At 36.3% G+C, this 13,867-nt stretch overlaps 1 protein-coding gene across 1 annotated transcript in view; it reads right to left on the reverse strand.

Annotated features, from left to right (window-relative positions):
• The window catches only part of LOC110461656 (AFG3-like protein 2), a 31,408-nt gene that overhangs the window by 8,161 nt on the left and 9,380 nt on the right, over positions 1-13,867 (reverse strand). The window contains exons 5-12 of the mRNA XM_021515218.1: positions 9,801-9,860; positions 7,756-7,886; positions 5,784-5,856; positions 5,369-5,481; positions 4,411-4,651; positions 3,638-3,791; positions 2,501-2,630; positions 1,321-1,418 (exon numbers count right to left, since the gene is read on the reverse strand). Coding sequence (XP_021370893.1) covers positions 1,321-1,418; positions 2,501-2,630; positions 3,638-3,791; positions 4,411-4,651; positions 5,369-5,481; positions 5,784-5,856; positions 7,756-7,886; positions 9,801-9,860 — 1,000 coding nt within the window. The remainder of the gene's footprint in view (positions 1-1,320; positions 1,419-2,500; positions 2,631-3,637; positions 3,792-4,410; positions 4,652-5,368; positions 5,482-5,783; positions 5,857-7,755; positions 7,887-9,800; positions 9,861-13,867) is intronic.

A 13,867-nucleotide genomic window follows, 5' to 3' on the forward strand; every position in this document is an offset into this window, starting at 1 on the left:
ACTATGATATAAACTTGTTCATGTAAGTGTTTCCCCCTATAGCTTTTAAATATTTCTTCTTTAAATTATTTTTAATGGGGATTAAGTAAGGGATACAAATGTAAAGATAAGAGACAAATGTCACAAATGTCATATCTATTATTCAATGTACAAAACTCATCCACCTTTCTATAAATTGTATTTTTTTTCAGAATATATTGCTGAAAATTCAGACATAAGAAACACTTATTTATTTCCTTGGTTTTAATGTTCACCAAAAGAAGTTTGGTAAATAAAAGTAACTTTTTAAACATTATATTACACCCCCCACCCCCCTTAGGTTTGATAAGGTATTATAAGGTATTATATTAGCGTGTCCGTCTTGAATGTTCGTTGCAAATGAAACATATCGGCTTAAAAAAATTCTGGGGAGAACCCTGAATAGGCATTATTTATTACAGAATGGCTCATAGGTATTCATTCCTTACTGAGACTGATGTTCATCAGAGGCCAAAAACGGACATTGTCATAAGCAAAAATAATTAAGTTTTACTGCATACTGAACATCTTGATAATAATATAAATTTCCGTAGGTGTCCTTTTTTGAAAGGTCACCATATTTTAGCAAATGTTAGCATATCTAAGCACACTTTTATTTGTTTTCATTAAATAATCAAAACAATATAAAGAAAAGTGATTACCAAGACACACTGTGCACAAAGAACTTTGGTTCATGAAATATGTTTTGAAATGATATCCCTGGCACACAAAATCAAAAAAAGTGTACTGATAAGCCAAACATCAAAGAACATATCTACCACAAAGATATTACCACTGCTGCCAGATTATTTAGAAAATACTATAAGACTCTTTTATGTCCAGGAATGCAGGATAGGGAAATTCCACCCTCAGTATTTTCAAATTTGGTAAAACCAGAGGCTGCCTGTCCTACATCCTTGGGCATGGAAGAGTATTTTTTTCTCATCCCAACCACCAGAATACGCTCAGAAACCATGAAAATGCGTTAGGACTGGCTACCATTTTGAAATTATCAATTTTCCCCCTGAGCTTTTTGACGAAATCTCATCTTTCTAACAGTGTGGCATTTGTGTCTTCTTAATTCGTGACTTCACATCACATCATTGTTAAGCCATTGTGACGTCACACCCATGGAAGATAGGCTCAGCAAGCATGGCTATCTTACATGGCCAGCATTATCTTACATGACCGGATATGAGAGAAAACTATGTAACAATGAGTGGTTATCAGTATCCAGTTGTAATGTGAGAAAATCAGATTAACAGATCAACAATTAAACTGGTCCAAAATCAAGACATTTACCAGAAAAACCTGGAGTGAGGGCTGCCAACTTTCTGGCCACTTCATCCTTGACCAGATCTGTTTTTATGCTCCCAAGATGGACTTCGAAAATGCTTGCCCTGAAATTAAATTAAGATACTTTGTCAAAGAGGAAATCACTTGCACCAGAACATTTCTCTGTAACATAATGATAATCAGTGTCGCTAATTATATATATACTGAAATTGTTTGTTAATTCAGAATACAGGATCTTGATAGTGTTTGGTACACAGTATAAGTGAACATTCACTGTGTCATGGACAAAGGTTTAAGTTCTCCCCAGAATATTTTTAAGCTGATACGTTTCATTTTCAAGGGAGGCAAACACAGCACAGTAACATGCAGAACAAATCATGTCATATTGGGGAAGGCGGCATCTTGTAGATGTGGCCCTTATTTTTCTCATTTTCATTATTTTACATATGAACATTTTGGTGAATTCAAAACCAAAGAAAAAAAATCCTGTTACATACAAAGTAACAATTGTTTAAATATTCCAAATACCAGTACATAGTTTATAGAAAAGTGTATTTAGGTACATTAAATATGCATAACATATCTTTATTTTCTTATCTTTACATTTATAACCCTAAATTTATCCTTCATTTATAACAGTTTTAAACAATATGTTATGCTTTTAATGGTAAAGAAATAAACTGGGTGGGTGTGAGGAGGATTTAACTCTTACTTCCAATTATGATAAAAGAAAAAAGAGATTTTCTTATGTTTGATTAAAATAAAAAGTGTTTTTATTAAATTTTGTCAGAACCCTTTTGATTTAAGATTTAAACAAAATTTGAAGTTGGCCCCCCTTAAGCTTCCTTTAAAAAATATTTTAAAAAATCCAAATTTTCATTCTGTTTTCTGGTTTGCATGTAACATATTCCAATATGACTATCATCTCCGACTGAACACACATTGTTTCAGCACTGCCAAATGCAATCATATGTGATTAAACTAATTCATAATTCACAGTAGTTTTCTCAAATTTATCACCTAGTGACCATGCTAAAAGAACTGGAGATAATTGCTTCAGACGTGAGTGAACATACTTGTCCAATACATGTATTTGTTGACTATAGTGCCCCTCCCCTACTGATTACAGCCCCCGGTGAGGATAGAACCATTATCACCAGTGTAGTGCCTCACAGTAACCTCTCACCTGCCCTTGATATCTGGTAGAGGTATGTAGATCTGTCGGTCAAATCGACCTGCTCTCAGCAAGGCAGGGTCTAGAACATCTATTCTATTAGTGGCAGCCAAGACCACTACCCCGGACTGTGAACTGAAACCTAAACAAAATATGTCCTAATCATTATCTTATAATAATGTTGTTGTTTTTTTAACTGTTTAACATACATTCTGATTACATCAAGACTAAGGGCCTTTACACAAAACTGCTGTGCTAATCATAGGTTAATGTGTTCTATGTGACCTTAGTAAGTTCAGCTTATGGCTGAAAGAACCTTTTAGTAGTGTAGGAGTTATTTCCCCTTACAGTAAGTATGATAGGGGTGAGGTCAGAGTCACTGCCCCATATACCAATATAGTAAAGAGTAAGTATGATAGGGGTGAGGTCAGAGTCACTTACCCATACACCAATATAGTAAAGAGTAAGTATGATAAGGGTGAGGTCAGAGTCACTGCCCCATACACCAATATAGTAAAGAGTAAGTATGATAGGGGTGAGGTCAGAGTCACTTACCCATATACCAATATAGTAAAGTGTAAGTATGATAGGGGTGAGGTCAGAGTCACTTACCCATACACCAATATAGTAAAGAGTAAGTATGATAGGGGTGAGGTCAGAGTTACTGCCCCATACACCAATATTGTGAATGTAGCCCAATGTTTACATTTGATCAAATTAACCGGAAGTAATTTTGATTGGCTAGTGCACCCTATTGTCAAAGGCAAAATGGCTGTCGATGTGAGCAGTCGAAAGCACTTCAATTTAATAAAACGATGTAGAGTCCATATTGTATCGAGTACGGACATGACATCTAGTCAAGTGAGTGAGAAATGAATCAACTGAAATAAAGGTATGATTATTTTCTCTGACAAACATGTATAACTCTCACAATCGCTGTCGCCAGATTTCGACGACAATCCTCGCATTTTAAAGAGCAGTCGATAGCTGACCATAAACAGGCGACCGATCAGAATTTTTGAGCCAGCGATTATGATCAGTTTTAGCGGACTAGTACACCGCCAAAGAGCTGTATCATTTTGCCCATCAAATAAGAGATTGCATTGGACTATACAGTATTGACCACAATATCAGAGATCATTTTCTTACCATCAAGTTCAACAAGGAACTGGTTGAGTGTATTTTCCTGTTCGACGTTCCCACCAAAACTGCCACTTTCACGTTTTTTACCCACTGCATCTATTTCATCAATGAACAGTATACATGGAGCGTTTTTCCTAGCTTCCTTAAACATGTCTCGTACCTGTAAACATATAATATATACAATAAAGATTATATATTAGAGAAATCCAATTTAATCATTATATACTATTGAGTTAGAAAATAAAAATAATGGTGTGTAGTTGTCTCTCCTACCTTGGACAGGAGTATTCTTGTCTTAACCTAAATAAAAATTGAATCCCACCTACCAAAGGATGCGTTAAGAACAAATTTGGTTAAAATCCCTCCATTTATATTCCTATGAAAGGAAAAGGATTTTAAACTTTGAGCTCTATTTCCCCCATGGTGCCCTGCCCTTTGCCTCAGGGGGTGGGGGGCACACCTCTTTTTGACCTTTGTTTATATTGAATATATTAGTTAGGGTGTATTCATGAGGGTTGAGATATCTCTTTATATAAGATTTGTAACTTGCAGTTTTGATTTTAATCTATTCATGTCTACAAGCTCTAAATCTGTCTACTTCTAGGATAACTAGACCAAAAGTGCTCACTTACTACCAACACACACTCCGAGACAGACATCTCACTTCACACATGTATCAGCTTGTTTTTTAATTGGGTCAGGGTGGGGTGGAGAAGAAAAGAATCATAAATGTAGCTAATACAACTCTGAAACTGGCTTTTAAGAATTCAATACATTACCCGAGCAGGACCAACTCCGACAAACATCTCGAGGAACTCTGATCCAGACACGGAGATGAAGGGAACACTAGCCTCCCCAGCTGTGGCCTTGGCCAGTAGTGTTTTCCCTGTTCCTGGGGGGCCAGTCAGCATGGCTCCTTTGGGGATTTTGGCTCCAAGTTTAAGGTATTGTTCCTTGTTCTTCAGGCAGTTTACAAATTCCATGATTTCTAATTTGGCCTCATCACACCCGGCTACATCACTGTGTGCAGAACCATGTTACAGTGCAGAGCAATAACGTACAGGTCACACCACTACACCAAATTCACAAAAACAGTACAAAGTACACAAAATCTGCAAAAACAGCATTTTCAAGGTAATATTTGAAACGTACATAAACCAGATTCTAAGAGTCATTTTATTTTGTTTATATTCAAGCACTTCATCCTAAGCCTTCCAGCAATAGCCATTCCTGCGGTGATACTCAGGTTGACATGGAATTTTGTCAGGAGGTATTGTTCCATTCAACTAGTTTAAAGGACTATCATACAATCTGAAAATACACTTCTGTAATCTTGTTAACAAGAGAGCCTAACATGATTCAAAAGACTGTTTCCATTACAGCCTTATTGTCTAGCTACGGCATCGTGTCATGTGACAACCTTCAAAGAAGTTGTACAGTTTAAAAAGAATTTGTCAGCATTCTAAAGACAAAGGTTCACAAGAACATGAATGCTTCTATATCAGGCTTTTCATTAACTTCTATTTGAACAGACAAAGGACATTTTTAACTGGCCAACTTTTCTAAAATTATAAATATGAGATACATGATGTAAAACAAAGTGATTTGAACAGTCCAAAATCGGATCTGAACCATTCCTTTTGGCTGTGCCTGTTCTTAATGAAAACCCTGTATCTTGCAAACATTTGCCATATATGTCATTTATTTAAAGTGTCCTTACTTGCTGTTTATACAAACCTGAACTTGAATGCAATATTTGCATCTGGCTGAAATATCCTTGCTTTGGACTTTCCAACACGAAAAAATCCTTCAGGTCCACCACCTGCTTTCATTGAAAACACACTGCTTCTCTGTGAAAACCAGAAACCATTTATGGATATGATGAATTTTTGTATTTTTAGTAAGTATTTCACAACATGAAATATTTCAGGTCAGTCTCCATTAAAACATGAAAACTAGGGAACAATGTTATTTATTGTATGTCTGCATCCTCACCTCAGACAAAAACCTAAAGCTGATTACAGGGAGGTACTTGTACCAATGTTTAACCGAAGTTGTATTTTAATTTTTCAATAGGCATGAATGTGGAGTACTTGTAAAGAAGGAATCAAAATATAATTTAGGAATCAATAAATTATTACAGTGTACTTACTCTCAGGAAAAGCATTATTATTGCACCAATTATGACAGCCTCTAGTAAGAATCCGGCTGCACTGCCAATATTCCTGAAATAATAAAGAATCAAAGCTAAACAAAACATGTGGAGTTAACAAAAATGAAGGTTTCTGGGCCATTTCTTAATAAGTCTTTGATCAGTCAAGATGTTTTTTTTATTGTACACTTAGTAGAAACTGAACGATATAAAACATCACATGACAGGTTTTAAATATACACGACAAGCTAAATACAGTGTACTCAAACTTGCTTTATGATTCCAAAATATGTACAAGACACATCTTCAAAATATTTTTTAATTTGTGAACATTTTTTTCGGATTTTAAAAGTTGTTGCCCCACAATGATTACACTTTGATCACTTTTTTTGGTACTGTATACTTGGAAATTCCGCTGCTGTTTAAATAAATTTTCATTTTTTTTCGTTATCATGGAAAAAGATTCTCAACGCAAATAATATTTATAGGGCCATTCCCTTTGGCCAATCCTGCCAGTATATGTGTATCCAAATCTTTATGCTTAGCAATAGTATATATCATAATAGGGTGGTGATCTCAAGGTTCCCATGTTATAACCTGGGACTAAGTCCTTAAGGGTGTGGCCAGACCCCAGGGTCAATTTTAATTCCATGACTGTATTCGTCTCTTTCTGCCGAGCAATTGTATATATTGCTAAAGGGTGGCAACAGTTTCAAAGTTATGACCAAGGAACATGTCCCTAGGGGCGAGAGCAGACCCCAGGGTCAAGTCTCATATCATTTTGGATCTGTTGTTTTGTGCCTAGCAATTGTATATTTGGTTATATGGGGTGGGGATCTTGACAGCTTTAAAGCTATGACCAAATGTCTTATTCTCCATATACTATCATGCTTAATCACATCTGTACTGTCATGCTTTGTCACACCTTTACTATCATGCTTTGTCACACCTGTACTGTCATATTTTGTCACACCTAAACTGTCATTCATTGTCACACCTGTACTATCATTCTATGTAACACCTGTACTGTCATACTTTGTCACACCTATACTGTCATTCTTTGTCACACCTATACTGTCATTCTTTGTCATACATGTACTGTCATGCTTTGTCACACCTGTACTGTCATTCTTTGTCACACCTATACATACTGTCATTCTTTGTCACACCTATACTGTAATTCTTTGTCACACCTATACATACTGTCATTCTTTGTCATACCTGTAATGTCATTCTTTGTCACACCTATACTGTCATTCTTTGTCACACCTATACTGTCATTCTTTGTCACACCTGTACTGTCATTCTTTGTCATACCTGTAATATCATACTGTGTCACACCTATAATGTCATTCTTTGTCACACCTTTAATGTCATTCTTTGTCACACCTATACTGTCATTCTTTGTCACACCTGTACTGTCATTCTTTGTCACACCTGTACTGTCATATCTTTTCTATCATAATAGGAAAAACTTTTCCACCATTTTTTACCTCTGCCTAAAACTGTATCTCTGCACTGGAAACTATATATTTTTGGTGTGGCTTTAGGTTTCATAAATCCGTTTTGAAAAGAAACTGAATAACTTGCAGAACTTTTACGTACAAGAATTTCACAGGAGTGGATGTTTCACCTTCGCAGGCAATTTTAATGAGATAATATGAAAACGGGATCTTTTTATATTAACGGTGACTTTGATCACCCCAAAGGATGTTAAGTTATCGCATGGAAACCCTGTTTCGGACAACACAAACAATATGTACGCAGATGGTGACAAAGTAATACCTATATGTCGCCTCACATTGCAGATGACACAAAAAATGAGACAATATTTTTCGAAGCCGTCCAGTAGAACAAAAGTTACTGAGCACTTTGGTATTTATAGTAATGGTGACATGGACCTTTGACCTTCGGACCAGAAAAGCAATCCCAAGCAAGCACTTTTAGTAAGGAAGCACTGCATGAACTTTACCTTTGAGTATGATCGTCATAGGTAACGTCCACAAAATTGTCTTTGCTTATCTTTAATTCCTCTTGAGCAGCTTTCAATGACTTTTCAAAGGAATCCACACTTCCTATTATGAACTGCACTTTTCTATCAGCCTTAAAAATAAAATGTGTTGAAAATGAAAGGCCCAATGGATTGCTAATCTCTAATCTAAGACCTTCAAAGCGGGTCAAGGTCGAACTGATCTAAACTCAGTGTTCTCCCCAGGCTGTTTTTGAAGCATGGCACCATGCTCCCATAATTTCTTGCCATGCTGCTATCCTAGATCTGCTCTGCTATATATTCATAGTAAATCTAAAGTTACCATGCTGCTTTGATTTTACATAGAGTGCTGCTTTAACAGAAATATTGAAATACCATGCTTCTTTCAAAACATTCAGGGGAGAACATTGAAACTGACCATGGGTGTAAATATCATTACTCTGTATATACACCTGATGAACATTTGTAGCAAACTATGAAGTATTATTTTATTCATCATGTTATCTTCAAAGTTGGGCTACATCATTCAATCAAAAGTTCCAAAGTAAATCATTTGAGAAAACCTGAAAGCCTTTTGGCTATCGTGGGCAAATATAATTACCTTATTAGGTCATTCAGAAAAGGTAATTCCTTTAATCACATTTAAAAAGTTTTTTCAAGCATCCTACTAACCTAAAATCATAAACTAGTCCTCATGGCTATTCAGAAAAAGTAATATAAAGGTTGACAGTGGATGGATAACATTAAAATGCTGGACCTGCACCATCGAATAAGACTTAATAAATGTTGGCCCTTCTAGTTCTGCCAGGTAAACAAATTATAACCTGGAAAGTAAACTTTCAACGTACATTGCTAATGTGATTATGCAATGAGAAATATTCATTAAGATAACATGTTGAAAAACAACCTGAGAAAGACACTTTTCAAATGTGTTGTAAATGTGATAAGAAGTACACAGTGTGTGTTATAAGTTTGATGAGAAGTACACAGTGTGTGTTTTAACTTTGATGAGAAGTACAGTGTGTGTTATAAGTTTAATGAGAAGTACACAGTGTGTATTATAAGTTTGATGAGAAGTACACAGTGTGTTATAAGTTTGATGAGAAGTACAGTGTGTGTTATAAGTTTGATGAGAAGTACACAGTGTGTGTTATAAGTTTGAGGAGAAGTACAGTGTGTATTGTAAAATTGAGAATGTGATGAGAAATACACTTTCAGTGTGTTGTAAATGTGATGAGAAGTACACTTTCAGTATGTTGTAAATGTGATGAGAAGTTCAGTGTGTGTTATAAGTTTGTTGAGAAGTACACAGTGTGTGTTATAAGTTTGAGGAGAAGTACAGTGTGTATTGTAAAATTGAGAATGTGATGAGAAATACACTTTCAGTGTGTTGTAAATGTGATGAGAAGTACAGTGTGCGTTATAGGTTTGATGAGAAGTACACAGTGTGTGTTATAAGTTTGTTGAGAAGTACAGTGTGTGTTATAAGTTTGATGAGAAGTACAGTGTGTTATATGTTTGATGAGAAGTACAGTGTGTGTTATAAGTTTGAGGAGAAGTACAGTGTGTATTGTAAAATTGAGAATGTGATGAGAAATACACTTTCAGTGTGTTGTAAATGTGATGAGAAGTACCCTTTCAGTATGTTGTAAATGTGATGAGAAGTTCACTTTCAGTTTGTGTTGTAAATGTGATGAGAAGTACACTTTCAGTGTGTAATGTAAATGTGATAAGAAGAATATTTTCAGTGTGTAATGTAAATGTGATGAGAAGTTCACTTTCAGTGTGTTGTAAATGTGATAAGAAGATTATTTTCATTGTGTGTTGTTAATGTGATGAGAAGTACACTTTCATTGTGTGAGTTAAATGTGATGAGAAGTACACTTTCAGTGTGTGTTGTAAATGTGATGAGAAGTACACTTTCAGTGTGTGTTGTAAATGTCACTACAATAACAAGTTCACTTTAAGAGTGTACTGTAAATAAGATGAGAACTACATTTTTTTTAACATTGCAGGCTTTTACTTACCATTCCAGGTTTTAAATGTACAATCACTACTTCATTGTTTTGTACAACAAGGTTTCTTACCTGTAAACAAAGTAAACTCAGTCTGTTTAAAAAAGGCAATTTTAAATTAATTCATTGTTCCTCATGTTTTTAAGAGAAAATTCATAAAGTGTTGCCAAAATGTCATTTGTCTAAGCTAGAATGACATCATCTCATAACCTCAGAGACTAGGCTAGTATGACACCATCTAATAACCTCAGAGACTAGGCTAGTATGACATCATCTAATAACCTCAGAGACTAGGCTAGTATGACATCATCTAATAACCTCAGAGACTAGGCTAGTATGACATCATCTAATAACCTCAGAGACTAGGCTAGTATGACATCATCTAATAACCTCAGAGACTAGGCTAGTATGACATCATCTAATAACCTCAGAGACTAGGCTAGTATGACATCATCTAATAACCTCAGAGACTAGGCTAGTATGACATCATCTAATAACCTCAGAGACTAGGCTAGTATGACATCATCTAATAACCTCAGAGACTAGGCTAGTATGACATCATCTAATAACCTCAGAGACTAGGCTAGTATGACATCATCTAATAACCTCAGAGACTAGGCTAGTATGACATCATCTAATAACCTCAGAGACTAGGCTAGTATGACATCATCTAATAACCTCAGAGACTAGGCTAGTATGACATCATCTAATAACCTCAGAGACTAGGCTAGTATGACATCATCTAATAACCTCAGAGACTAGGCTAGTATGACATCATCTAATAACCTCAGAGACTAGGCTAGTATGACATCATCTAATAACCTCAGAGACTAGGCTAGTATGACATCATCTAATAACCTCAGAGACTAGGCTAGTATGACATCATCTAATAACCTCAGAGACTAGGCTAGTATGACATCATCTAATAACCTCAGAGACTAGGCTAGTATGACATCATCTAATAACCTCAGAGACTAGGCTAGTATGACATCATCTAATAACCTCAGAGACTAGGCTAGTATGACATCATCTAATAACCTCAGAGACTAGGCTAGTATGACATCATCTAATAACCTCAGAGACTAGGCTAGTATGACATCATCTAATAACCTCAGAGACTAGGCTAGTATGACATCATCTAATAACCTCAGAGACTAGGCTAGTATGACATCATCTAATAACCTCAGAGACTAGGCTAGTATGACATCATCTAATAACCTCAGAGACTAGGCTAGTATGACATCATCTAATAACCTCAGAGACTAGGCTAGTATGACATCATCTAATAACCTCAGAGACTAGGCTAGTATGACATCATCTAATAACCTCAGAGACTAGGCTAGTATGACATCATCTAATAACCTCAGAGACTAGGCTAGTATGACATCATCTAATAACCTCAGAGACTAGGCTAGTATGACATCATCTAATAACCTCAGAGACTAGGCTAGTATGACATCATCTAATAACCTCAGAGACTAGGCTAGTATGACATCATCTAATAACCTCAGAGACTAGGCTAGTATGACATCATCTAATAACCTCAGAGACTAGGCTAGTATGACATCATCTAATAACCTCAGAGACTAGGCTAGTATGACATCATCTAATAACCTCAGAGACTAGGCTAGTATGACATCATCTAATAACCTCAGAGACTAGGCTAGTATGACATCATCTAATAACCTCAGAGACTAGGCTAGTATGACATCATCTAATAACCTCAGAGACTAGGCTAGTATGACATCATCTAATAACCTCAGAGACTAGGCTAGTATGACATCATCTAATAACCTCAGAGACTAGGCTAGTATGACATCATCTAATAACCTCAGAGACTAGGCTAGTATGACATCATCTAATAACCTCAGAGACTAGGCTAGTATGACATCATCTAATAACCTCAGAGACTAGGCTAGTATGACATCATCTAATAACCTCAGAGACTAGGCTAGTATGACATCATCTAATAACCTCAGAGACTAGGCTAGTATGACATCATCTAATAACCTCAGAGACTAGGCTAGTATGACATCATCTAATAACCTCAGAGACTAGGCTAGTATGACATCATCTAATAACCTCAGAGACTAGGCTAGTATGACATCATCTAATAACCTCAGAGACTAGGCTAGTATGACATCATCTAATAACCTCAGAGACTAGGCTAGTATGACATCATCTAATAACCTCAGAGACTAGGCTAGTATGACATCATCTAATAACCTCAGAGACTAGGCTAGTATGACATCATCTAATAACCTCAGAGACTAGGCTAGTATGACATCATCTAATAACCTCAGAGACTAGGCTAGTATGACATCATCTAATAACCTCAGAGACTAGGCTAGTATGACATCATCTAATAACCTCAGAGACTAGGCTAGTATGACATCATCTAATAACCTCAGAGACTAGGCTAGTATGACATCATCTAATAACCTCAGAGACTAGGCTAGTATGACATCATCTAATAACCTCAGAGACTAGGCTAGTATGACATCATCTAATAACCTCAGAGACTAGGCTAGTATGACATCATCTAATAACCTCAGAGACTAGGCTAGTATGACATCATCTAATAACCTCAGAGACTAGGCTAGTATGACATCATCTAATAACCTCAGAGACTAGGCTAGTATGACATCATCTAATAACCTCAGAGACTAGGCTAGTATGACATCATCTAATAACCTCAGAGACTAGGCTAGTATGACATCATCTAATAACCTCAGAGACTAGGCTAGTATGACATCATCTAATAACCTCAGAGACTAGGCTAGTATGACATCATCTAATAACCTCAGAGACTAGGCTAGTATGACATCATCTAATAACCTCAGAGACTAGGCTAGTATGACATCATCTAATAACCTCAGAGACTAGGCTAGTATGACATCATCTAATAACCTCAGAGACTAGGCTAGTATGACATCATCTAATAACCTCAGAGACTAGGCTAGTATGACATCATCTAATAACCTCAGAGACTAGGCTAGTATGACATCATCTAATAACCTCAGAGACTAGGCTAGTATGACATCATCTAATAACCTCAGAGACTAGGCTAGTATGACATCATCTAATAACCTCAGAGACTAGGCTAGTATGACATCATCTAATAACCTCAGAGACTAGGCTAGTATGACATCATCTAATAACCTCAGAGACTAGGCTAGTATGACATCATCTAATAACCTCAGAGACTAGGCTAGTATGACATCATCTAATAACCTCAGAGACTAGGCTAGTATGACATCATCTAATAACCTCAGAGACTAGGCTAGTATGACATCATCTAATAACCTCAGAGACTAGGCTAGTATGACATCATCTAATAACCTCAGAGACTAGGCTAGTATGACATCATCTAATAACCTCAGAGACTAGGCTAGTATGACATCATCTAATAACCTCAGAGACTAGGCTAGTATGACATCATCTAATAACCTCAGAGACTAGGCTAGTATGACATCATCTAATAACCTCAGAGACTAGGCTAGTATGACATCATCTAATAACCTCAGAGACTAGGCTAGTATGACATCATCTAATAACCTCAGAGACTAGGCTAGTATGACATCATCTAATAACCTCAGAGACTAGGCTAGTATGACATCATCTAATAACCTCAGAGACTAGGCTAGTATGACATCATCTAATAACCTCAGAGACTAGGCTAGTATGACATCATCTAATAACCTCAGAGACTAGGCTAGTATGACATCATCTAATAACCTCAGAGACTAGGCTAGTATGACATCATCTAATAACCTCAGAGACTAGGCTAGTATGACATCATCTAATAACCTCAGAGACTAGGCTAGTATGACATCATCTAATAACCTCAGAGACTAGGCTAGTATGACATCATCTAATAACCTCAGAGACTAGGCTAGTATGACATCATCTAATAACCTCAGAGACTAGGCTAGTATGACATCATCTAATAACCTCAGAGACTAGGCTAGTATGACATCATCTAATAACCTCAGAGACTAGGCTAGTATGACATCATCTAATAACCTCAGAGACTAGGCTAGTATGACATCATCTAATAACCTCAGAGACTAGGCTAG

This window comes from Mizuhopecten yessoensis, unplaced genomic scaffold (assembly GCF_002113885.1).
Source record: "Mizuhopecten yessoensis strain PY_sf001 unplaced genomic scaffold, ASM211388v2 scaffold10647, whole genome shotgun sequence".
Taxonomy (NCBI): Eukaryota; Metazoa; Mollusca; class Bivalvia; order Pectinida; family Pectinidae; genus Mizuhopecten; species Mizuhopecten yessoensis.